At 45.1% G+C, this 26,739-nt stretch overlaps 1 protein-coding gene across 1 annotated transcript in view; it reads right to left on the bottom strand.

Annotated features, from left to right (window-relative positions):
• Positions 1-26,739, bottom strand: part of IGFN1 (immunoglobulin like and fibronectin type III domain containing 1) — a 392,344-nt gene that overhangs the window by 104,489 nt on the left and 261,116 nt on the right. Inside the window, exons 16-18 of the mRNA XM_078644199.1 lie at positions 7,985-8,158; positions 6,221-6,349; positions 4,786-5,088 (exon numbers count right to left, since the gene is read on the bottom strand). Of these exons, the coding sequence (XP_078500325.1) occupies positions 4,786-5,088; positions 6,221-6,349; positions 7,985-8,158 (606 nt within the window). The remainder of the gene's footprint in view (positions 1-4,785; positions 5,089-6,220; positions 6,350-7,984; positions 8,159-26,739) is intronic.

A 26,739-nucleotide genomic window follows, 5' to 3' on the forward strand; every position in this document is an offset into this window, starting at 1 on the left:
TGTTGTGTGATCGCATTGCGGTCCTCGAAGGATCCCGAGCATTGGGTCCACTGACTGGACAGAGCCTCTTGCAGCGGACGCATCCTGAGGCGACAGTGTGGTATAAGCAGGATGCACGAGGACATCATCCCTAAGAGTAATTCGAAGGTACGGACTGGTAAAGTCTTCCTTGAAGCCACTGATGCGGCCAGAGAGACAAGCTTGTGTTTCCGCTCCTGAGATGGGAATGCCTTCGCATTTGCCGTATCCAATGTCGCCCCGAGAAAGGTAATGACTCGGGAGGGCTGCAAAGTAGATTTCTCGTGGTTGAGTGTCAGACCCAAATGGCTGAAGAGATTCAGACAGGCGTTGGAGGATGCGGTTGCGTCTGCCAGAGATGGTGCCTTTACCAGCCAGTCGCCCAAATATGGGAAGACTTGGTGTCCGTGTTGCCTGAGGAATGCTGCAACCGGGGAGAGGCATTTGGTGAAAATCCTGGGTGCAGACTTGAGGCCAAACGGTAGGACACAGAATTGGTAGTGTTGACCTGCTACTGCAAATCTGAGGAATTTCCTGTGTCGTTTGTGGATAGGGATGTGAAAGTATGCGTCTTGTAGATCTAAAGACGTCATGAGACCTAAGAGACCCAAGATCTCCTGGATCGTCACCATGCGAAATGATTGACTCTTCAAGAATGCGTTGAGTGCCCTGAGATCCAATATGGCCTCCATTTCTTCTCCTTCTTTTGAATCAGGAAAAAGCGGGAGTAAAATCCCTTCTCTTTGTGAGCTGATGGTACTCGCTCTATTGCTCCTTTCTTTAACATAGAGGAGATTTCTTGAAGAAGCAATCGCATGTTGTTGTGTTGCATTATACGAGGAGGAGTTGTCGGGGGAATTGCTTTGAATTCTATGGAGTGTCCAAATTGTATCAATTGCAGCACCAATCGGTCGGTTGTAATTGCTTTTCAATTGTGAAGGTAGTGGGTCAGGTTTCCTCCAATTTTGAAAGAATGAGATGGTGGAGTGACTGGCTGCTGGAAAAGGTCATTGGCGTCCGCCAGAGGTTTTCCTTTGGTTTTTCCCTGTATAGTTTGATTTTTGATAGGAGGTTTGTCGACCTTGCTGCTGCTGTCGCGACTGGAACTGTGAGCGGCCTTGATTATAGGAATATGAGGACCTGTTTGGATAGTTTCCTCTGTAAGAGGATTGGCCTCTGCATTTGTTCCCTCGAGAGGACTGATTTCTGAATTGAAGTGTGCCAAGTGCTCTTGCTGTGTCCGTATCCTTTTTTATCGCTTGCAGGGCCTCATCAATTTTTTCCCCAAATAGGTGTTGGCCGTCGTAAGGCATGTTAAGGACTTTGGCTTGCACCTCCTGCCTAAATGAGGTAGCTTTGAGCCACCCCTGCCTTCGCAATGCTGCTTCCCCTGCCAGCTGCCTAAAACCCATCATTGCTATATCCCTAGCACAGTCAATCAGTTCAGAAGCCGATGTTTGACCCTCTTTGAGTCGGGATTGAACCTCCTCTTTCGTGTCTTCTGGTAGCTCGGATAGATACGGAGCAATGTCAGCCCACAACTGCCGATTATACCTTCCCAACAGTGCAATTGAGTTTGCTACTTTCACTGTCATGGCTGAGGTGGTAGAAAACCGTTTTCCAATGCTGTCCAGCTTCCTTCCCTCCTTATCTGGTGGAGCTGTCACCTGTGAGGATGGGTTCCTAGCATTTTTCTGCGCCGCCTAAGTGACCACCGAATCCGGTTTGGGGTGACCTGTAAGGCAAGCTGGTGCCGTTGATGGGGCTTTGTACTTCTTATCCAGCTTTGGCACAACCGCCGAGACTGAGGCTGGTGTTTGCATTAATTGCAGACCCTGCTCCCATATGTGATCGATAATGGAAATGGATCTGGTTTTCTTCTTAATCGGGTCCTTAAAATCATAAAGAAAACAATCTGTTGAGATTCCATAGTCATATGGAACCTTTTGGCCGCTCTCTCTACCAAATTGTGGAACCCTCCTATATCTGCAGGTGGTGAATCTGAGCTTGCGGGTTCAGGCGAGGCTGGAGAAGAAGCTATATAGTCCACATCGTCCCCATGATCAGATTGGACCTCACCCTCTTCTTGTTCTACCTCCTCATTGTCAGAAGACGGAAGATCTTGTACTGGCTCCCTTTCCTGACGGGACACTAAGGGCGGTGGTCTAGCACGTGGAGACGCAGTCACCCTAGTTGTCGATGGAACCAGTCCCGCTGCCTGTGGGGCGGAAGAATCTGGAAACCGTTGTTTGTAGTCCTGGATCAAAAACCTTAAGTCTGATACTATGGACGCTGGTAGACATACCATTGGTGTGATTTGTGTCTGGACCTGTGATTGAACCTCATCGTCCGTGCTTTGGCACTTCACCACCAGGTGAGATGGACTCGTAGCCTGCATGTCGTGTTCCTCATCTGAGTCTTCATCCTGTAGAAGACAAGATGGTGGCAATTTTTGCACCCTACTGGGAGACGTTAAGTCTGGAGTAAGCGTCTTTTTTACGGTTTTTTGTGGGGCTTGTTGTAGACCATCCTCATCTGTCAAAACCGGGCCCGACGATGGTAGGGTCATCGACGGCATAGTAGCCACACTTCCCGTCGACGGTGGAACCATCTCTGACTGCTTCCACGGTATCGTCGACGATGTCGTCGTCGGCGCTCTCATCGACGGTAACTGCACAGATGCAACCTTCGTCGACGGCGTCACCGCCGACGGTGGCTTCTTCGTCGTCAATGTCTTTGTCGACGGCACAAAAGCGTCGACGTCTTTGGCTTCGTCGTCGACACTGACATCGTCGAAGACGTCGTTGACGAGATTTTAAGCGTTGATGACTGATTTTTAATGAGAATAATCGACGACACAGGCTTACCCGCCGACGACGATGGAGTAGTCTTCGTTGACGATGAATACGCCGACGACGCCGTCGTCGTTGACACTGTCGTCGTCGAAGTGGAAACATGGACAGGAGACACAGCCTTCTTTTGCGCCGATGAGAGCGTCGACGATGTCGCCGACGACGACGGCGCTAGCTTCCTGGAGGCAGGAACTTCCTTGTCAGACGTTGAAGATTTAGCCTCTGAAGACTTTTTAGCAGCCTTCTTAGGAGGAGCGTCTGTAGGGCAAGGGGAAGCAACCCTTGGCCTCTTCAAGGATAATTTAGAGGAGACAGAAGCAATCTCCCCATCCTCTGAAGACTCCAAGTTGTCTCTGGTCTTAAGTTTGTTCAGCCAGATTAAAAGTCGTCCTTCTCTGTCCTTAAGCGTTTTTGTAGAGAATGTTCTACAAATTTTGCATTCCTTTGGCGAATGATCCGGATACAGACAGTATAGACATGTCTTGTGCTGAACCTCCATATGTAATCTCTTCTTATTACAAGAAGCACAAGCCCTGAAGAGACCCTTCTTCTGAGGGTCAGCCATAGTCAGATTTTGATGAAAGTAATCCAAATTTGTGAAGAAATAGCTTAAAACAAGCAAAACCTGAGGAGAACTCAGGTGGAGACTCCCTAGCACAACGTGCGGTAGAAAATCTGAGAGACTGAGGCTCCTAACAGGAAGGTTCTAGAGGGAGGTGTTAGCTGATTGGCTCTCTTCAGGAGTTTGGTCCTTTTTACATAAGGACACAGATAGGCTACTAAGGTGAGGCCCTTAGGCCTACTTTTCTCTTTATATGTCCATGGGACATTGCTTTTCTATATACCGGAGACTCCCGTCTCGACGACGGGGAAAGATTCAGGCATGTGAATCTATGAAAGACACCCATAATACTGGATAAGTTGCACTTAGATGTTCAAGTAACCCTTTTCTAAGTGTAAACGTTTTCCAGCGGAGAACAAAAATAAATCTCAGTACGTGAAAGTGTGCTTGGCAGCACATTTATGAATGCACCAGTATGCTCTCTCATGTACACATGCAAAATGATTTTGGGTGGAATTAACTAGGAATTCAGACAGAAATTCACAAGCATTTGCATCATACCAGGAGCACTCCCAGACTTTCCTGTGAATTCCTGAAAATTGTTCTCCACCCCTAGGCATAAGCCCATAGAAATACATTTCTCATTTGCTTTGTGAATCAGATCCACATACTACACAGAAAGGAGTTATTCTTTTCATAAGCTTCTTGCATCAACAAATGGGTCCTCTCAGCTCAATCTCCTCTTTCTATTCTAGTTGGCAAAACAGTGAGCCAGCAGTGACCATCATATGCGGGACAGAAGCAGGTCAGAGTGAGGATGTCTTTTTGAGGTCTGTTCCTGGATTTGGCTCATGGAGGGCACTTTTTAATTAATCATGTTCTTGGACTCATTGCATGACAACTTTATGTTTTAATGCTCATATTCTCCTTTCCTCCATTTCCTCCAGACTGTGCTTAAGGAACCAGAATCCCTAGTGCAACTCAGGAAGCATAGTGACATATATAATCTAATGCTAATTCTCTAGTAATGCTTTCTCTATAAACACTGTCACCTTCCACTCACTGACCCACATAACATTGAGCCCTTCCTATACCTACTGCTAATATACACGTCATCATATAAGCTGCATCTGCTATTTTCTGCTGATGTCTTACTTCATCTTTTCTCTCAAATTGTATACTGAAAGGCAGAGGATGACGGTCATCACATTAAAGAAGTGTCCTTTCTCAAACCTAAAGGAGACAGCCCCATCAATGATCTATTTCTCCATACTAAACTGTAGCCATATTAGTAGGCGTTTTTGAATTGCATTATATGAATGTAAATCCATGGCCATTTCTTCAGGCACTCACCAGCAGTAGGCATGGCCAGCACCTGGGTATCCAGCTCTTTGGGTTCACTGAGGCCTCCATCATTGACAGCAATCACACGCAGGTAGTAAGCATCCTTCGGCCTGAGTCCCTTGACAGTGTATGTGGTCATCCCTATTGGTGCAGTGTTGCAGCGCGTCCAGTGGATACTCTCCACAGCCCGCATCTCCACAAAGTAGCCTTTAGCATAATCTCTGTTCTCTGAAAGCGGCTTCACCCAAGACAGAGAGATCGTGGTATATGTGGAGTCTGTCACCTTAAGGTCTCTCACAACATCTGGAGGCCCTGAAAAAATTAGCATAAAAGTAGAGGCTGTTGAACCTTTAGAACTAATGGATTACATAATAAGTGTTTACAGGTAAAAGTACTTCTCATCTGACATCACAATTTCCGAACAATTGCCAAAGAACCTCTAAAAAGATGTTAAAGCAGTATTCCTATATATCTAAATCATTAAAATATGTGTGATTCTGCACTGTTACTGTGGTGGGTGATAGTAGCGCTGCCTCAGAGATGGATGAGAGCCCTATCCAGCCTTGAAAGCCACTGGTCCAGGGCATTACTTGGTGTCCTGGTAAGCCAGACTAGTAATGGAAACTAGAGTTGGAGTTGAAACGAAGTTGTTTTTGTGTTCTGTGCAACGTGTGCTTTCAATTTTAGCTGCGAGTCAATATGTAATTTATGATATTTGGTTTTAGACCAATTTTCCAGTTGCATTAAGGTGAGTCTGGTCTGAGGGGAAACATCCTTTTCCACGCAACCATTTACAACGCGTAATGGTTACGTCGTGGTTTTAACACCGCAAGTCATTACGTCGACTTGCACTGGAGGGCGCTCTAGACTAAGGGATAGTGTGAATTACTATTCCAACACCTTCCCTACTGTACGTAGACTGGAGTTGGAATAGTAATTCACACTATTCCTAGGTCCAGCGCCCTACAACGCAAGTCGATGTAACGAAAATCTGTCTGTGAGCAGCGAGAGGAATCATTTTTGTACAGACAATAGAGAATACTTAAATATTTCCACATAATCAGGAACATGAGTTTTTTCATATTTGTTTGGACCAGTTAGATCATTATTGGATGCGTTAATTAAAAATAAACTCTTAATTCTGTCCTGTGCGTAAACAGGGTTTACTCATGGGTCGGAATTAACCGCCCAACTTGTAATCAGGCCCTTAGTAGTATTATTTGATAAGGCTGCTATAAAGTGCCACAGGATCCAGACAATGGCAGGAAAAGGCTATTCTTGATGTTCAGTAATAAAATTAAGAAGCTGTCGGTAGCGTTCATACTTGAAACAGGTTCACAGAAAGGGGGCGGCGAGAGAGGGTGGGGAGAGAGAGAGAGAGGGTGGGGTAAGAGAGTGTGTGTGTGTGTTTTTTCATGCACGTTACAAACTCAATTGTACTCACTCATTGGATCACGAGCAAAGACGGTTTCTGATGGCCTGCTTGGTTCACCAGGCCCAATGTCGTTGACAGCGATCACTCGGAACTCATATTGCAGCCCCTGCCCCAGGTCCGTCACTGTGTACCTCCGCTCTGCAACAAGAGGAAACTCTCAGAGAGGCTCACAGTATTGTGTCACTCTTCTAAAAAGCCATGACCGAAATATATACAAAGGAGCTGTTGCAGTCAGATCAGCTTCACATTGTGCAGATCATTTGCACAAACTCAAGAACAATCTGCCCTTGGGTGAATAGACCTTTAGATCCAGACTGAGGCATAACATCAACTAATCAGCAATACATCAATGACAGTGAAGCAAATTGGGCTCCACAATAATGACAAAGTGGTAGATTTGGCAATGAAGTCTGATGAGCAAAGTTACAAAAGTAAATGGTCAAAACATGTATATCTCCATTATATATCTCAAACTGCTTCAAAGTTTAGCAACTACAAACAAAATTCTAAGAGTTTTCATAGAGCAAAATCAAATCAAATTCAGTTCCCATAAAAAGAAGATTCCCTACTATGCTAAATTAAGAGGAAATCAGGAAAAGTGGGAGAAGTCAGGCAGGAGGTGTCAGCAAATAAAACCTCTATGATGCAGAATGAAACGAAGCCTCACTCAGGTATGTGAGAATGGATTTGCTCGGTAGTCTAACTCTTTGAGCAAGGGTGGTGTGAATGCCTCTTCTGAAGAGAGTGGAAAGGGCACCAGAATCAAACTAGCTCAGCACGGCACAATTAAAACCCCATTTCGACAGTAAGCTACACACCCTACTATTCCCATAGAGAGAAAAACGAGTCAGGATCGAACATTACAGAGTATCTTGGTGTAGGCCCTCTTCCCAGCCTTCACACAATGGAAGGTTCTACTCGGTGACCTTCAAGAGCTATCTCGTAGTAGGATGATGCATCCCCGTCAGCATGTTCTCGGTGCAGGTGTGGAGGTTCATTATTCAGCTCTCTATGAAATGCACACAGATAAACATTCACACAACCCTTTAAACAAGTGAATACAGTTAATTAAAAGTTGGCAGTTCGGCTCCTGAAACAGGAGAAAGAAAAAAATGCACAGCATCCAAATGAACATTTTATGTTCGCATGAATCCTTTAACTGAGGCCTACACTAACTATAATCAACTTTAACGTGTAAATCACACTTTATATATGCATATGTTGTGCAGCTTAGTCTAAACTTCATACACAGCATAAAACAGTGACAGAGCTGAGTATCACCAGAGCTATAGGAACCAACAAAGGATAAGACGGTTTGACTGATCTATCAATCAGATTGATCGAAGGGTTATCTTGTGGCCCACTCTTTTATTTATCTTTGCTCCTTCCCCTTTCTCTTGTACCGTTTGCCAGAAAGGAGTCTTTGTATATCTCCTGCCTAATCTGCAGTGAGCATTTGACTAAAAGGCAGAAAGCAGTCTTTCATTGGGACCGTAGTAAATGAAATACTTAAACTGGCATACAGATGCTTGTCTTGCACCTATGTCTGTAGGCAGTCTTTTTTCTGCAGACCTTGCAGGTTGTGGCAGTCAGTATCCCCAGATCAGCAGGCCCTTTACGACAGAGGGCAAAGTGCATTTATGCTTAGAATTAGGGAACAGAGTCACAGGGATGTCCGTCATTTAAATTGTATGTGCGACCTTATTACACCTCAGACTAGAAGTCAGATGTTTGTGATAAACGTCTCTATTTGTTGACAGCAAATTTTCTAACCTGGTATGGGGTTCTCCGTGACTGCTGTCCAGCTGTGGCTTCCTGACTTTCGTTTCTCTACGTGGTACCACAGGATACAAGAGCTGCCCTTGTTATGCGGTGCCATCCAGGAGAGTGTTATGGCTTGGCTGTTGGCTGCAATGACCGAAGGAGCTGGAGGGGAACCTGGGAAAGCTACAGAAATGGAGGGGAAAGGAGGAGATGCAGAGAAACCAATGGTGTTAAAGGAAAGGAAACAGAAACAGAAAAAGAAAAGAAAGATCGAACAATAAAGAAAAAAGTTCTAGAAAGAAAAAGAGAATGTAAAGGAACAGTTTTTACTATTACAAAGCACACTTTAAAATGGCACCTAATAAATAGAGCATGTTGGAATGGGAACATCTTACAGAGAAATTCTACTGTGGTCAAAGTATATATTTTAACTAATTAAAATATCTTCATCAACTCCTTATTGCATGATGTATTAATAAATGTTATGCTTGACCCACAAATCATTCTACAAGGAGGATATAAAATACTTCATCAAGTTAAACGTCTAATACATTGCAACATGGAACTTGTTATGAGCCTCAGCAGTTACAGTAGACCGAGCAGTGTACATGTGATGCAGATGTGAGGAAATAAGAGTTGGTCTAATATGCAGAAATTTTGAATGCTACCAAAGATAAAGTGATTTGATATGTCATGAACACTTAGAGTTTAACATCCCCTGAATGCTTTTCATTCAGATGAATAGCGCCCCTTTTAGCCCGTAGGTACTATAATGATTCCATTGCCGTATTTTTCCATTTTCTCCATTTATTTATTTATTCTTTGTACTCGGCCTCTCCACAGGACGTAATGTATGGATGGCATGTTTGGTGCTTAGTACAAAATAAGCTAGCCTAGACCGGTATGTTAATAGGAAGGCAGTTCCTTGAGGTGACCAGAGAGTACTATGTAACTAGGGAGGACGCAGCATCAAGGCAGTTTCGGCGACAAAGGAGCATTATAAAAACACGGAACAAGCAATCTCTAGATCTCCCAGAGAAATGACTACGTTTCTCTAACGTCAAGGAAACAAGAATGCATAGGACCCTCAGGCAGGCGCGGTGCGTCCATTGGGGCATAGGGGCGTACCCCCACTAAGCCCCATGGACCCACCGCGTTGTCACTAAAATACAAATGAAAATATTAAAATAATCGCGCTACCCGGGAATCCGGGAGACACCCGACTATTCCGGAGTGCGCAGGCTTGCTGCAGCTACGCAAGTGGATTTTTGGGCAGAAACTAGCCTGCACATGCGCAGATTGTTTCCCCTGTGCAGTTCCCCTTAGAGAGAGGACCAGGGGGTGGGCCGCAGCCCCCGGGGTTGCACAGGGCGACTGGGCGAACAGTCATGGTGCCCCCCCAGCCAATCCCAGCGCTGCATACAGCGCCAGGATTGGCTGGTCAATACTATAGCCCGGGTCCTGCAAGGAGTGCTGGACGCAGAATTAGTTGTTTCTTTAATCAATAGTCTAATCTGTAAGCAAATGCAATTTAATATATTGCTTTTGGCCACGTACATATGTCAAAGGTCGTCTGCGTAGAAATTTGACCAGTAGCGAATAGACAGTTATTTTGGACCTAGACGCACTTCCTTGGCAAGGTTCTCTTTACCCTTTCAGACACACATTAACTCCGCAAGCTCAAATGACTTGAGATAGTTTAGTGTGTTAAAGCATCTGCTGCAGAAATGTGTGCGTCTATTCCAGGTCACCCGTTTATTTCACGGCACGAAGCTGTAAAAATGTATACATGACTTTGGTGTGAATATGTACCATCAAAACTGCAGGGCCACACCAAAGGGGAGAGGATGTGGTCTGACGGTTAGCGCGTCCAACTTTGGTGCTGTGAAACCAGGTTCGAGCCTCTTATCGAGTCATAAAAATGTATACATGACTTTGGTGTTAAATAAATAGATGTTTTAAAAAACAAATAAAAATGATGTTCGATGTTCCGACTAAGGTGTGAAATTGGTGTCGAATAAATACATGTATTAAAAACAATTAATATTAATCATGTATCATAGGTGCTGGAGTACAAGGTTCGAGACTGGTATTGAACACTAACAAGCTGTGTGCAAGTTATATGGTCATAAAAATACATGAATGATGGATGCAGGGTGGGTGCATTAATGATTGTTGGGTGGATGGGTGGATGGGTGCATGGACGGATGCATGCATGATGGGTGGATTCATGAATGATGGATGCAGGATGGATGGATGAATGATGTATGGATGCAGGATGGGTGGATGCATGAATGATGGATGCATGCATGGTGGATGCATGGTGGGTGGATGCATGAATGAATGATGTATGGATGCAGGATGGGTGGATGCATGAATGATGTATGGATGCATGCATGATGGGTGGATGCATGATGGGTGGATGCATGAATGATGTATGGATGCTGGATGGATGGGTGGATGCATGAATGAAAGATGTATGGATGCAGGGTGGGTGGATGGATGCATGCATGATGGGTGGATGCATGATGTATGGATGCATGCATGATGGGTAGATGCATGATGGATGGATGGGTGGATGCATGAATGAATGATGTATGGATGCAGGATGGGTGGGTGGATGGGTGGATGAATGAATGATGTATGGATGCAGGATGGGTGGATGGGTGGATGAATGAATGATGGATGGATGCATGGATGCATGCATGATGGGTGGATGCATAGTGGATGGATGGGTGGATGCATGAATGAATGATGTATTATGGATGCAGGGTGGGTGGATGGATGGGTGGATGCATGAATGAATGATGTATGTATGCAGGATGGGTGGGTGGATGGCTGGATGCATGAATGATGTATGGATGCATGGATGCATGCATGATGGGTGGATGCATGATGGATGGATGGGTGGATGCATGACTGAATGATGTATGGATGCAGGATGGGTGGGTGGATGGATGGGTGGATGCATGAATGATGTATGGATGGATGCAAGGTGGTTCGGGGTCGCACGCTGCGGTGCAATATGCAAATTAGTTTACACCCCCACCACTTTCAAATGTCACCAGCCACCCCTGGGACCCTGTGCTAGAAATCACTGGTGAAGGACATTAATGAATGAACAATAGCAGGGAGATTCAAGTCACTGGACGCATGATGATTTTTAACAACATTTGAAAGGAGCAGTGTTCCTTTTGCAGGCCAGCTGACTTGTTTATAATATTTTGTAACCCTTTCCAAAGGTGCTGGTGTCAGTTAAGAGGCCTGGGGCTCCATTCCAGAAAATCAGGGTTAATAAAACTTAAAACGTATTTTCTCACGAGAAAACAAAATACCATCATTGACCTCTGTGACAGAGTACTAAGATATCTACTATGTGGCTAAAATTATCAACATAGCCACTCTCCTTTGTAACCACTACCATTGTCAATAAAGTATGTTTCTGTAACTCTTTTTTGTTAGACTGCATGACGACTACTGATTTTATTTTAGTTTTTAAATTGTATTTTGTTTTTGCACTGATCAGTGATGTCATAAATGATGTCATAGAACATGTGAACATGTCATGAATAATGTAATATGTGTGGTCATAATCAGTGCCTTGCAGAGGAGCAAGTTATAGTTTGCTCTGCTGCCAGCCAATAGTAACCCGGGGATCCCATCCCTCAGGGCCGAACCTAATATGTTGGGAAGGGGGCACATGGCCCACTCACCAAGCCAATAGTGGCCCTGGGGCCAAAACATATATTAAGGAGAGCGGGGCACACGCCCTCCATCCCCAAACCTTATTAGGCCCCTGGACTTCATACCTGGTACTTAAATATAAGGAGAGATGGGTCATGCACCCCTCTCCCCCAAGCCTTATTAGACCCCAGGCACCCCATTTACCTGGGCCAAAAGCAATTAAAAAGGGAAGAGGGCCACATGCACCCAGCTTCCCCAAGCCTTCTTGAGCCCTGGGGACCCCATCTCCTGGGGCCAGAGGTGGGTGCCCTCGTGTGCCCATATGGGGCACTCACAAACCAGACATTTGGGGATGGCAGGGGGACCCCAGGGCCCCGTGGCCCCACCAGTCTCCCCGTATGGTGCGGGAGCCTGCATTGTTCCCACTCGGAGGCAGCGGCTATTTATGCTTTCTCCCTCCAGGCAGGATCAATATCTGTTCTGTTTCCTTGCCTGGATGAGTGTGAGCAGGGAAGCAGGACAGAAGTGTCTGCTCCCAGATGGCAGGAGCATGCTTGAATCTCCTACCGGTTAAGAGCAGACTTGCCTTCCCTTCCTGCACTGCTGCAGGCAGAGAAGTCATATTTGCTCCCGTCTGGTGGGAGATTTAAAAAGGCATCAGCCAAGTTGAAAGCAAACATGTTTCCCTAACCGCATCAGTGCAAGCAGGGAAACTACTCTATCCCAGGGGTGGCTCCCTGGGACAGAGTACTTGAGCCGGCCCTGGGGATGGAGTCCCCGGAGCCTTTACTCGCTCAGGGACCCCCCACTCTTAAAAACTAATTTTGGCACCGTGGGATTGGGTCCTTAGGGCCAGCAGAAGCTCAGTAAGGCAGCTGCATGACCCCCTCTCCTGTTTTTTTCATATTTTAGCCCCAGGAGATGGAATCCATGCTGCCACCATCAGCTTGTGGAGGGTGCCCCTGGGCCCTCACCCCTTATTAAAGATGCCCATCCCCAGGGGAGGTGGTCTCTTGGGTCCAACAAGGGCTCGGAGAGGTGGGCCTCACTGACACTGCCTCCCCACATATATATTTTTTTTTTAAATAGCTGACTGCCATTTTTTTTGTTTTTGTTTCCACAATCTCTCTGGAGTCCTACGAGATTGTGGCAATAACGTCCAATTTGTTAAAATATTTTGGCCTTGGGGTGGTCCCTCTGGGTCCCCCCCACAGGGGCTAAGGGGGCAGGGTATCTCAACCCTTCCTCCTTATATATTTTTTTAAACTACAGAACAGCGGACTAGTTTCCATAGTCCTGTAATGGCTGCCTGCAACATTTTTGTCATGTTCCTGGCAGCCAATCAAAGGTCCTTGGGAGTACGACTTATATGGGAGCAAATTGGCCCAAGGGAAAAATACTCCCTCAGAACACTATATATTTTAATTGGTGCTCCTGCAAGACTCTCGCAAGACTCTTGCGGATCCATCCATCCAGATATACAAATATTTCTTATCCAAAATTTCCTAAAAACGACTGAACGGATTTACACCAAAAGACAAAAAGCACAATCTGTGCACCAAGATCTAGCTTCCTGTCAAATTTAGAGCAATTCCATTCAGCAGTTTTGCGGTAGCACCACCTGAAGAAGTCTATGGAAAGTGCATGTGGGAATTTGCTTTTGGGAGCCCCCATCCCCATTTGATCTCGCCCCCACCATATGGAGCACCCCAAAACTTTCTAGGAAGGTGATGAGGTGAACTTGCTTTTTCTTTTATTTGGTGGCAGGGAAGTTTTGTGTTCCATTATTAACAAACTATATACTGGCAGACACCAGTAGGCTGTTATAGTTAGGACTTAATTTCCAGAGGAAAATCATTTATTGTATTGCTATTAACTTTGGCATTGCTTGAAAAATCTTCAAGGAATTTTCAAAACTAGTTTTCCAGTCAGTTCAGCTGCTGTCTGGAAAGTTTTTGGGCCATTTGTCAAGCGAGGGCCAGGGGTGTCCCAAAACGTCTTTTCCCCATGCAATTTCCCATAGGGTTTTTAGGCACAAATACAGCCTTTTTAGGTTTCGCCTATTATCATTCGCTTGCGAATGTAATAGGCGAAAATTCAAGGGCTCAATCGACTCGTGAAACCACTGCGGTTTTTCGACAGTGCATGTGATTGATTGTGAGTCACGTGACCACAAAAGCGGGTCACGTGACCACACAAGCACGCGCATCTCTCCCTAATCCGCCTGCCTCCCCTCGCTCGGCTCCCATTTGCTCCTGCCTCCCCGCCCACTGCTTCACACTTCACGGCCGCGACTCGCTTCCCGCACGTCTTTCACGCTCCTCCTCCCTTATCACTCTTAATTACATCTGTATCCACACATGCTCTGGTTACTCCACCCCTAATTATTCACTTCACTTGCAAGTCAGGCCGTGACTCGCATTCTGGCCGTCTGCCTGTTGCCTCCTCCTCCCTCCCACTCCCTTTTCCTCTCCCAGCAACTTTTTTTTTAGGGCTCACCCCATTCTTTCAGCCCCCTCCCGCCTCCCCACACAGTATGCCCACCTTGTGTATTTATTTATTCATTTCGTTTTTTCTTATAATGAATAAGTTGCATATTCCACCCAAATAGGTTTCACAAGCTTCCCCTAATTATTCACTTGCCGTGACTCGCATCTGCTTCTCCGGCACTTAATCTCCTCAGTGCCCCACCCCCATCAGTGTTGCTTGATGTTGGCCTGCCTCTGCTCGTGTGTGCTTGTTATCTTTTCTTGCATTTATTCATCCCATGCTTGTTTTTTAAATTATTCCTTTGCGGTCCAGCCGCGCGGCCAATGCTTGTCTTCTGTTGTGGCTCCCCCGGTTCGAGAACACTATTGACAGCAGAAATTAATTGCTAAGAACCACTCTTGATTTTGTTAAACAACTTTTGAGACACTGTTCAAATTGACAAAGCAGGGACGCATTAAACTCTGCATGAGGTTGAAATCTTTAAGAAGCACATAACCTGCTACAGATATATGTTGGATGAGAAGCCCCGCAAACCTGACGGTCTACTGGTTTGTTTATTATCCACTTCACTAGAACAGGCAGCGCTCCGAGAAAAGTCCCCAAAACAAGCACTGGCGTTGCCAATAGGTCTCGCAGTAGGAAAGTTGGAGCTATTGGTTTTGTAAATGACATTTTATATTTATATATCGTTATTGGCATTGTCAATAAGAATATATAAATATAAAATGTCATTTACAAAACCAATAGCTCCAACTTTCCAAATGCGAAACCTATTGGCAACGCCAGTGCTTGTTGTAATTTGGTGTAAATCAGTTCAGTAATTTCATAGTAATAAAAGAAAAAAGATTTATTATGTCAGTTCAGTTCATGAAGCTTTATTCGGTGCATTCAAAAGTAATGACCATAAAAGCAGACAAGCAAAATGTTAACAATACAAAAACACATAAGTTAAAAACACATACAGAGTTTTAAAAAATCATGCTCTTCCTGAGTTGAATGGACTTGCATAAAAACATTGCAATAAAGAAGCATTTGTCCGGAGAATTCAATTCATAAATCATTTTCATGGCATCTTCCACATTAAAAATAGAAAACTTTTTAAAAAGTGGTTTTAAATAAACAATCCTCAAGTTCATGAATAGTGTGCAAATTAGTAAAAAGTGCAGGGTGCTCTGTTTCGAGTAGCCATCATATGGGCATGGTCCAACCGGCTGTCTCTTTAGTTGTGGAAAGGCCACCAACCCGTGGGCTATCCCAAGCCTAAGCCTCGTCAAAACAAACCTGTGGGCTGGTTTGGTTACCATACTCAAGTACATTTGAAAGCCGTCACTTTGCATGTATTTATTGTACGAGATAACCGATGTAAGGCGCCCAGTTAGAGCTTCACGTTTTTGAGCTCGGTATGCCAAAAAAATACTCTTCAAGTCCAACTTAGAGTAGTTTCCCACAGAGCCGGGGTCTGCAACTATGTTTAGTCCAAATATCTTTTGAAAGCTATCCACAATATAACCGAGCCATGGTATCTTAAGGAAATTGTCCAATTTCAGGCAGTCCTCAATGACAGACCGGTTAAAAGCTCTCTCATCTATGGTCCAAATGGCCCTCCATAGCAACAATGTTCTTAACGTAATCAGGTCACTTAAATAAGTAACTCCGACTTCCCTATGGGTTAAATCAGTGGAGGCAGAGACGGGGGCACAAAGCAGTTTTTTAACAAAGCAATTTTCTTCCCTTTGCAGGCAGTCAACATTTGAATGGCCCCATAACCCCGCCCCATATAATGCGATCGAAACATTTTTCGCTTTATATATTTGCATCATGTCATTAACTCTTCTATCACCAACCTTTGATGCAAATTTAAAGATACCATAGGAACTTTTCTTCATTTTAGACCTAACATTCAGTAAGTCATGGGACCAACTACCATCATGAGAGAAAATGACACCCAGGTATCAAAAATTTTCCACATCCTGGACTTTCACCCCATCAATAAAAAACACATTGTTTTTCCTGTTTCTAGCACCACAAACCATGGTATGAGTTTTACTTTTATTAATGACCAGCCTCCGCTTTCTAATAAAATCAGAAAACTGGTCCATCAGCCCCTGTAGACCTATCGGGGTCCTGGACAGGAGCACAGCGTCGTCTGCATAAAGCAGAACTGGGACACCTGTACCACAGATCTGGGGAGCATCTGCTTGGACTGTTTTCAGGGCCCGATCGACTGCATTAATAAATAAGGTAAACAAAAAAGGGTCTAGGACACAGCCCTGTCTTATACCGCGTTTAACATCAAAGTTAGGGGTACACTCTCCCCCTACCCCAAAGCGCACACAAGTCTGCATTTTATCATATAATCTAGCTAGGAAGAAAATGATAGCCTCGGGTGCGCCAAGTTCTAACAGGACAGGCCAAAGAATGGAGTGGTCCACCAGATCAAATGCACTGCTCAGATCGGCAAAGCAAAGATATAAGGTACCAGGCTTAGCCCTGGTATACTTTCCGATAATTAATTCTAAGTTCAGGCATTGATCTATTGTAACACGACCCCTTCTGAAACCGTATTGAGATTCAACCAGAATCCCCTTTTCATCTGCCCACTCTTCCAGCCTGTACAACAGAACTCGACTCATAATTTTTACTGAGGAGTCTAACAAACTGATCGGGCGGTAGTTACTTGCTGTCGCCTTATCCCCTTTTTTTGTAAATTGGGACGATGATGGAATCCCGCCAGGTAGATGGAATCTGGGTTGTGACAGCTGCATTCAACGCCAGTGTTAATATGGGATTTATTATGTATATTGAGAGATGCAGAAGATCCCTGGATCTGACAGATCGCTGCCACTACTTCAACCAGAAAGTGGTGGCAGCCGTCTTAGGACTCAGCCTGAGTCCTAAGAAAAGAACTTAAAAAAACACAAGGGGCATAGTAGGAATATCCTGACCTCCTGTTCTGCTCGATTTTCCCGGCCCTCTTTTGAGGAAAGGTGATTGATGGTGACTTCAGTCTCTTATCATTCCAGTGCAAGGGTTAGGGTAGTGGATAGAGCCTATTTACAAGACACTTTGATATAATTCTGTATTCTCCTCCTTAGATTAGGGCCTATACACATAGGCTAGGGGATAGATTCGTTAGTATTAGGGATAATCCGTCCTTTAGTTAGGGTATTATTATACTTTCCATGGAGTTGTGCTGAATTCGGGCCTGGTAGGCCTCAAACGGGAGAGACTCCATCTTTCTTTCTGCCCCGGCAGCTTGGGATGCTTCTAGGTCAAGTGTAATGTTTTAGTTATGAGGTGTTGTTCGCTTGGAGAGAACCGGTTCAGGCCGGCCCTTGTCGAAGGATTGTATTTTTCTTCATGCCGAAGACACAACATCAGGCCGGCCGGCTGGGAACGTGTCCTTGGTACGGGGAGGTACAAGAATTTGGTGGGCGGCAGGTTACTGGCTGGAATTTTCCATGAAGAAACACGCTTCTATATTAGTGAAAGCCCGAGACAGGTGTGGAGTTAGTCCGTAGGCGGCATCTAGCCGTTAGTAGCAAACCTATTACTTATTCCAGGGAAGACAGACGCCATTCCAAAGGCGGAGAAGAATCGAGAAACAGATACTCTCTTAGTAGAACAGCCAGGGAAAGAGAGTAGCCGATGAGAGGAAGGTTCCAGTGACTTGGAGAAGGGTGAAGGGAACAGCGCATAGCGGTGCAGCCGTGTACCCGTGATTGCGGAGGTGTGACTTCAAGACGAGCCAAGGCACAGACGAGAAGGGAACCTAGATGACTGCTGAGTGCAGACTTCATATTAATAAGGTGATGTCGACCCTTTCTTATTAGAGTGTACAACCTAATCTTTCACTTCTCTTTGCAGGTTATGTGTTGTAGTATGGTGTTATATGTTTGTTTATTGTAATGAGAAATAAAGTACCCCAGTTCTTAGTGAACCGACATGTGCTGCGTGTTCTTGTATGAGAGGGTAACCTATTCTTCTAGTCAGGTGCTGCTATGTGAACAGATGCTAACCCTGATCAGGTAAGTGGTAACTGAATAAGGGAGAGAGGAGCCCCTTGAATTAGAGAATACGTTGTACATTATCCAAATTGGCAACCGTTGTGTGATCGGGAAAACTGTAGTTCTATAACCCTGATGAATAGTGAGACCGATCCCTTTATGTAATGGTAATCATAGGATAAACTGCCACTGGGTAGAGAGGTCTGGGTTCGTATGGGACCGCGAGGCCGCCGATTCTGATACTGCCGTCTGGGTAGAGAGGTCTGGGTTCGTATGGGACCGCGAGGCCGCCGATTCTGATACTGCCGTCTGGGTAGAGAGGTCTGGGTTCGTATGGGACTGCGAGGCCGCCGATTCTGATACTGCCGTCTGGGTAGAGAGGTCTGGGTTCGTATGGGACCGCGAGGCCGCCGTTTCTGATACTGCCGTCTGGGTAGAGAGGTCTGGGTTCGTATGGGACCGCGAGGCCGCCGATTCTGATACTGACGTCTGGGTAGAGAGGTCTGGGTTCGTATGGGACCGCGAGGCCGCCGATTCTGATACTGCCGTCTGGGTAGAGAGGTCTGGGTTCGTATGGGACCGCGAGGCCGCCGATTCTGATACTGCCGTCTGGGTAGAGAGGTCTGGGTTCGTATGGGACCGCGAGGCCGCCGATTCTGATACTGCCGTCTGGGTAGAGAGGTCTGGGTTCGTATGGGACCGCGAGGCCGCCGATTCTGATACTGCCGTCTGGGTAGAGAGGTCTGGGTTCGTATGGGACTGCGAGGCCGCCGATTCTGATACTGCCGTCTGGGTAGAGAGGTCTGGGTTCGTATGGGACCGCGAGGCCGCCGATTCTGATACTGCCGTCTGGGTAGAGAGGTCTGGGTTCGTATGGGACCGCGAGGCCGCCGATTCTGATACTGCCGTCTGGGTAGAGAGGTCTGGGTTCGTATGGGACCGCGAGGCCGCCGATTGCTGATATTATAGGAGATACATGGTATGCATCTTAGGAATTCCCTGTCCTTAGGTGGTAGATATATGTTGTTACCTGTTGTGAATAGGTCCTAGGGAGGGGGAGAGGGTAACGTTCTGGCTGAGTTAGTAAGGCTCTGATGAGCTGGTTCTATCTAATCTGAGAAACCAGGCAGAACATTTGGCGTCACGAACCGTTTACGAAACCTGTGTGCGTTGTAGTTGTTTTTCAATTTGTACTCGGCGCGTACGTGATTTCATTTGTATATTATTTGTCTATAATTGTGTGTATAGTTTTTGTTTTGTCAGGATGTTTTTGAAAAAGTCGAAATCTGTTTTTAAGTTGCCTGTTGATATTCCCGGCTGGGATTCAACGCCTTATGAGGCCTTGGCCCGCGAGTGGGCTGATTCTACTGGTTTGAGTGAAAATTGGAATTCTTGTCTGGAGCTGGCGGAGCCGGCTGATGTGATTTCCTGTTTGCAGAAGGCGCCAGTAGCGAAGGGTGATGAGTTTCCTATTTTAGGGCGCAGAGGTTGGATTGTCTTGTCTGCGTACAGGCTTGTACATGAGAGGTTGTTGAAATTGCAGAAGGAGCATGTGGAAATGGAACGGAAGTTTGTTGAAATTCAGAATGATCATACTTTGTTGCGGTGTCAAAATAAATTGCTTGCCGACAAACTTGAAACGTATCAGACTATCGCTGAAAGGGCGGCTGTGCGGATTGCACGATATAAATACAAGAATCGTCGGGGTCGCGTTTCTAAACGGAAAGTGGGACTGGTCGTGGCGAAAGCCGGACTGGATTGGAATCCTGATGAATGGGATGGTAATATCTGGAATTCGAGTGATTCTCGTTCCTCGGATGAGGAGTCTAACAATCGCGAGTCTTCTCGCTCCGGACAGGCTTTTAAATCTGCTTCTTGTGCTACAGATGTTGAGTCCCGCGACTACGATCGCGCTTTGCATTATGTTGATACTTCTCATACGGATTGTTCCCCTAAGTTTACTGATCGGGCTCCTTGTGATGCTCTTCCTGCAGTCTCTGCACATCCTGTTTTTCGTAGGAAGTTGCAGCAGGCTCCCGGTAATCAGAACGGTATTCCTTTGGATTCTTTGGAGGATTTTACTCAACAGGAAATTAGTGCTATTTTGCAGCGATTTCGACAGCGAGCAGGTGAGACCTTGCTTACGTGGATGGTGCGCCTTTATGAACTGGGCGCTGCTGGCATTATGTTGGATGCTGGCGATTCTTTGAAATTTTGTTCCTTGAGTTCGGATTCTACTGTACAAGATCATTTTCGTAATTATAATGGTGGTGGTCAAATCAGTTTGCTTCAGTTGGCGACTGAGGGTTGTAATCAAAAGTACCCTACTGAATCTGACTGGCCTGTGAATGACAAGCCGTGGTATACATTGCGCGATGCTGCACAACGTCTCAAAGAGGAGGTGATGAAAACTGCGATTTTTCTGAGTACTGCTGACAGATTGCTTGATGGTTTGTTGACGTCTTCTGTGCGGAATCGTATTATTCGTTCTTCCCCGGTTGCTTATAAGCAAGTCATGATGACTTTATTGATCAATCAGACTGGTAACGCGTTGTCTATGGTACTGGAATCTGTACGCCAGCTCGGTGAGTTGGGTGATTGGTTTAAACCTGAACGACAGTCCCGGTCTGACACTCGTACTCCTGGAGACAATAAGCTTACTAGACGTGACATGTTTATGGCACTTTTGGCTGATGGTGTGAGGAAGGAGGATATTGATGGTGAAACTACTTCTCGTTTGTGGGACTTGTTTCGCAAACGCGGTTTAGACCGAAAGGAGGGTGCCCGGCGTGTGCGGACGAATTAGTGCGATCGTGAGTATTCTGATGACAGCGGTGATGACAACCGTCGTGTGCGTTCTGATCGTCGTGATGATCGACGATATGTACGTGATGCGTCCCCTCGTCGTGGAAGAGAGAGAGAGAGAGAGAGGGGGAAAGAGAAAGGGGGAGAGATGATTATGTTAACAGCAGACGTAGAGATGAAAGGGATCAGTCCCCTGAGTTGAGGAGGAGGGAGGATCGACACAGATTTTCTGATCGAAATTCACAGTACAATACGGAGGACAGGAATCCATTTTGTAAGGGAGATGGATATGAACATGATATATTGATACCTGAGAAACGCGAGAACATTTATCCTGATTTGTCCTGGATGATAGAACGCAGTAAAAATGACTAGGAAGTAGGTCAAGCTCCCGTACACAGATGGGCTCACCGAGATAATAGACCCTATGTAGATATTGAAATTTTTTGGAGACATCGTAATATTCAAAGGGCCCGAGCATTGGTAGATACAGGAGCGGAGGCCACTCTTATTCATGGAAAATCAAAGAAATTTAAAGGCCAATTTTTTACAATTACTGGTTTAGGTGGAAAGGAAACTCCCGCAGTACAAACTACAATTGAAATGAGAATAGGCAGAATTCCTAGAAAAGAATATTCTGTATTAGTCGTGCCACTCTTAGAGTACATAATTGGAATTGACATTTTGAAAGGAATGACTTTGCATTTGGATGATGGATGTTATCAATTTGGAACTAAACATTATATATCATCCAGACCCGTACGGGTTGGTCGTTTAAGAATGCCCCCCATAAAGATTCCCCAGGCGACAAAAGTGGTTTGCCAGAAGCAGTATCGTATTCCAGGTGGTCATGAAGAAATTAGTACCACTATTCAGGATTTGGTGGATGCAGGAGTTATAACTCCGGTTACTTCTGCTTGGAATAATCCTGTTTGGCCCGTGCGTAAGAGTGATAATTCCTGGCGCATGACTGTTGATTATCGAGAATTGAATAGGTATACACCCCCTTTGACTGTCGCAGTACCGGATATCATTACTTTAATTGAAAGAATTCAAAAGCATCCAGGTACATGGTATGCGTCCATTGATATTGCTAATGCTTTCTTTTCAATCCCGATTGCCCCTGAATGCCAGGAACAATTCAGTTTTACATGGAACGGACGTCAAATGACGTTTAGAAGTCTTCCCCAGGGCTATGTGCATAGTCCTACGATATGTCACCGGCTGGTGGCAGAGCATTTGGCTGAGGTACCTGTACATTCGAGAATTCAGATATGTCATTATATTGATGATGTTCTGATTCAAGGTGAAACACAAGATGAAGTTCAGACCCAATTAGATAAAATCCTTGAGTGTTTGCGTGAGAAAGGTTGGGAAATCAACCCGGATAAATTACAAGGTCCATCCCAGACTGTAAAATTTTTGGGTATTAATTGGCATGAAGGTCACAGAGAAGTGATCCCACAGGTAAAACAGAAGATTCTTGATTTTGTAGTTCCGAGGAATAGGAAAGAAGCCCAAAGCTTCATCGGCTTGTTTGGTTTTTGGCGCCAGCATATTCCACATTTGAGTCAAATATTGGCCCCCTTGTATCGAGTCACTCGTAAAAAGAATGCGTTTGAATGGGGTAAACCGCAGCAAGATGCGTTTAGTTTGGCAAAAGAAGCGATTCAGTATGCCTTGGATTTATGGCCTGTGTGCGATGGTGATGTGGATTTGAATGTGTCTGTACAAGGCCTTTATGCAAATTGGAGTCTGTGGCAGAAACAAGGCAGAAGTAAAGTACCGTTAGGTTTTTGGACTAAAAAGTTACCCGATGCTGGTGAGCGTTATACACCTTTTGAGAAACAGTTGCTTGCATGTTACTGGGCTCTGGTGGATACCGAGCAATTAACTTTGGGACATGATGTGGTCCTGCGACCTGAAATTCCTATCATGCAGTGGGTTTTGAGTTCGCCGAAAACTCACAGAATTGGACACGCTCAGGAGGCGAGTGTGATTAAGTGGAAATGGTACATACAAGACAGGGCACGTGTGGGACCAAAGGGAGTTGCATCCTTGCATGAGCAGGTGGCGCGGGCGCCATCGGTTGAGACGGAGAGTGAATGTTCCGTACCTTTAGTACAGGAATCCCCTGTTAAGTGGGGTAAGCCATTTGATGATTTGTCCCCGGAGGACAGAAACCACGTTTGGTTTACGGATGGTTCGGCAAGGTTCATAGGTACAAAACGACATTGGAAGGCAGTGTCCTATAATCCGATCACACAAAAGTTGCTGAGTACAACTGGTGAGGGAAAGAGCAGCCAATTCGCTGAGCTTTATGCTGTTTATCAAGTTCTGAAGCAAGAGTTACCTGGCACATGTCATATTTTTACTGATTCCTGGTCTACTGCCAATGGATTGGCAGTTTGGTTACCGACTTGGCATTCCCATAATTGGGAATTGCATTCAAAAGAACTGTGGGGAAAAGAATTATGGCAAGAGATTTGGGAAATGCTCCCGCAAAGTACTGTTACAATCTTTCATGTGGATGCTCATACCCCAATAGACTCCCTTGACAAATTCTTTCATAATATTGCAGACGAAAAATCTAAAATTGCTGAGGCACTGGTGGACATGCAGGATTCTGATGTGGAAGGATTGGCGAAATGGGCCCACCAGAAAGCAGGACATTATGGAGAGAAAGCCACTAGCAGGTGGGCCGCTGATCGAGGAATTTATATTCCTTTAGATTTATTCAAAGACATTATTTTGCATTGTCCCATTTGTCAGCATGCTAGACAGCGGAAAGTGCCTCAAATTGTTAAAGGTCATTTACATCGCGGAAAATTGCCCGCTCAAATTTGGCAAATTGATTATATTGGTCCACTTCCTATGAGTAAAAATTGTCAATACATTTGCACCATTGTTGATACATACAGTGGCCTATTAGTGGCCCTCCCCTGTAAACAAGCTACCCAAGTGAATACCATTAAGACATTGGAATTGATTATGCTTTATTATGGTGTCCCATTCCAAATTCAATCTGATAATGCATCCCATTTTCGTGGAAGATTGGTGCAGGAATTTTATGTGGAAAATAATATTGAATGGGTATTTCATATACCATATTATCCGCAGGCCTCGGGCCTGATCGAAAGGTTGAACGGTTTGCTGAAAAATCAACTGCGTAAGTTAACCGATGACAGATATAAGAATTGGAGGGATTATTTGTTCCAGGCCTTATTAATTTTGAATAATCGTCCCTTTCTAAATGCTGAATCTCCATTGATGCGTTTGTTCCCTCCGAATGTTGATGCAAAGCCCAATTCTATTGGTGACACTGTGATGTACTGGGAAATTACCCCCGGAGCACTGGCTCCATGCAGAGCGACCCCGGGGTCAGCAGGTCTAGACCTGCATGCCATGAATGATACTATTATAAAAAGTAAAGATCGAGTCATCATTGAAACCGGTGTTGGTGTCTGTATACCCACTGGAAAATTTGGATTAATCGCCCCTAGATCGGGGCTGGCTGTGAAAGGTGTTCAAGTGCTCGGAGGAGTCATTGACAGTGACTATCAGGGAGAGATTAAGGTGCTCCTGCTGAATAGCAGTGAGGTTGATTTACCAATTTATAAAACTGACCGAATTGCTCAATTGTTGATAATGCCTGTTTTCAGTGGTGAGATCACAAGAGGCACTGCCCCAACGTTGCTAACTGTACGAGGACAAAAAGGATTTGGTTCCACGGATAATCCTGGAGCTAGAGTTTGGGTGCAATCGCCTAAGAATCCCCCTGAACAAGCTGAGATTATTGCAACCGGTCATGATAATACTGTTCTAGTCATGAGACCAGGGAAAGATAGCTGGGAAGCTGTCCCGGCTGACAAATGTTACCTACGAGAATGAATAATGCCTGTATTTGATTTTCTTTCAGATCATTCTCTGGACTGTTGCTGCAGGATGTGTCGGCGTTGGACTCCTTTTGGACTGCCACGACGAGAGAGGAGGGAACCCATCGACCCGGGCTGATCTGAGAACCCGAGTACCACGTTCCTTTGCTGCGTGGGATTCGTCATCGAACTTTTGGACTACTTTGGCCAAGCGAGTGACTAATGCCCCTCATTTCTGTTTAACACCGATGCGTTCGGTGACTGACATTCTAGCGACTTGTTTAGTTGCTGTCCCTGCTTCATTAGAGACTTTGGCCCATATTTTTAATATATCGAATGCCCGTCCTAATGTCCTTTTGGGAGATTTTGCTACACATGAATACTGCCCTTTATGTACTGAGTTGTCCGATTCGACACCCCTGATCCAGTCCCAGATAATCACTTATAATCTCACGCAGGGTGATTTATGTTTTTTCCTTACTTGTGATCCCAATGCTATTTCTGAGTGTGTGCGTTTAAAATTGAAAGGTACTACTTCATTCACAGCTCATGAAAGGACTTTGTGCTTCCGAAGATCACCGAAATTATGTACCTCTGTTCAGAATAATATGACTTGTAAGAGTTTAGTGGTTACCCCCAGTCATTATCGTACAATGCTGCTACCCTCTGGTTGGCTTTTCTCGTGTGGTAACACATCCTGGCCATATATTCCCGCGAACATTTCCGGAGGCCCTTGTGCCATTACCAGACTGAGTTTGTTGATGTTCTCATCGCATCCTAATGCCAATTCTCGTGTGATTCGAGATACTGTGATGTTACAGGAGGACTGTGATTCGTCTATGCATTTATATTCCAAATCTGAATACCTTACTTTAGCTATCTCAATTGTTGGTGTTCCTGCCTTGGCGGTCTATAATGCCAAGTCTATTGGGAAAATGGCCTGCTGGATGGTAAAATCCATTAATCATACTTCTACAATCCTGTCTGACATACTATTAGACGCCCAGGGTGAACGTAGAGCTATCTTGCAGAACCGGGCAGCTATTGATTATCTTTTGCTTAAACATGGACATGATTGTTCTGATTTTGAGGGTCTTTGTTGTTTTAACCTGTCTGACCATACGAAATCCATTCAGGCTCATATTGACAAACTTCATGACTTGACGGAAGAGGTTAGAAAACACATTGACCAGGGCTGGTTTGACTGGCTCTTTAATTGGTTACCTGTTTCACATATGTTGCGTCAAATATTACGGGTATTTTGATTACTATTACAGTTCTGATTGCTATCTGTTGCTTCATTCAGTGTATTCCTTCTCTACTTCAATACTGCAAACCTGGTACTAGACATAGATCAGTTAGTTTTGTTTCCTATTATTCTTCCACAGATGTTAGTTCTGTTTGATGAATGTATAATAGACTGAAGTCAAGGGTGAAATGTTCTGCTCGATTTTCCCGGCCCTCTTTTGAGGAAAGGTGATTGATGGTGACTTCAGTCTCTTATCATTCCAGTGCAAGGGTTAGGGTAGTGGATAGAGCCTATTTACAAGACACTTTGATATAATTCTGTATTCTCCTCCTTAGATTAGGGCCTATACACATAGGCTAGGGGATAGATTTGTTAGTATTAGGGATAATCCGTCCTTTAGTTAGGGTATTATCATACTTTCCATGGAGTTGTGCTGAATTCGGGCCTGGTAGGCCTCAAACGGGAGAGACTCCATCTTTCTTTCTGCCCCGGCAGCTTGGGATGCTTCTAGGTCAAGTGTAATGTTTTAGTTATGAGGTGTTGTTCGCTTAGAGAGAACCGGTTCAGGCCGGCCCTTGTCGAAGGATTGTATTTTTCTTCATGCCGAAGACACAACATCAGGCCGGCCGGCTGGGAACGTGTCCTTGGTACGGG

Source organism: Lissotriton helveticus, chromosome 5_1 (assembly GCF_964261635.1).
Source record: "Lissotriton helveticus chromosome 5_1, aLisHel1.1, whole genome shotgun sequence".
Taxonomy (NCBI): domain Eukaryota; kingdom Metazoa; phylum Chordata; class Amphibia; order Caudata; family Salamandridae; genus Lissotriton; species Lissotriton helveticus.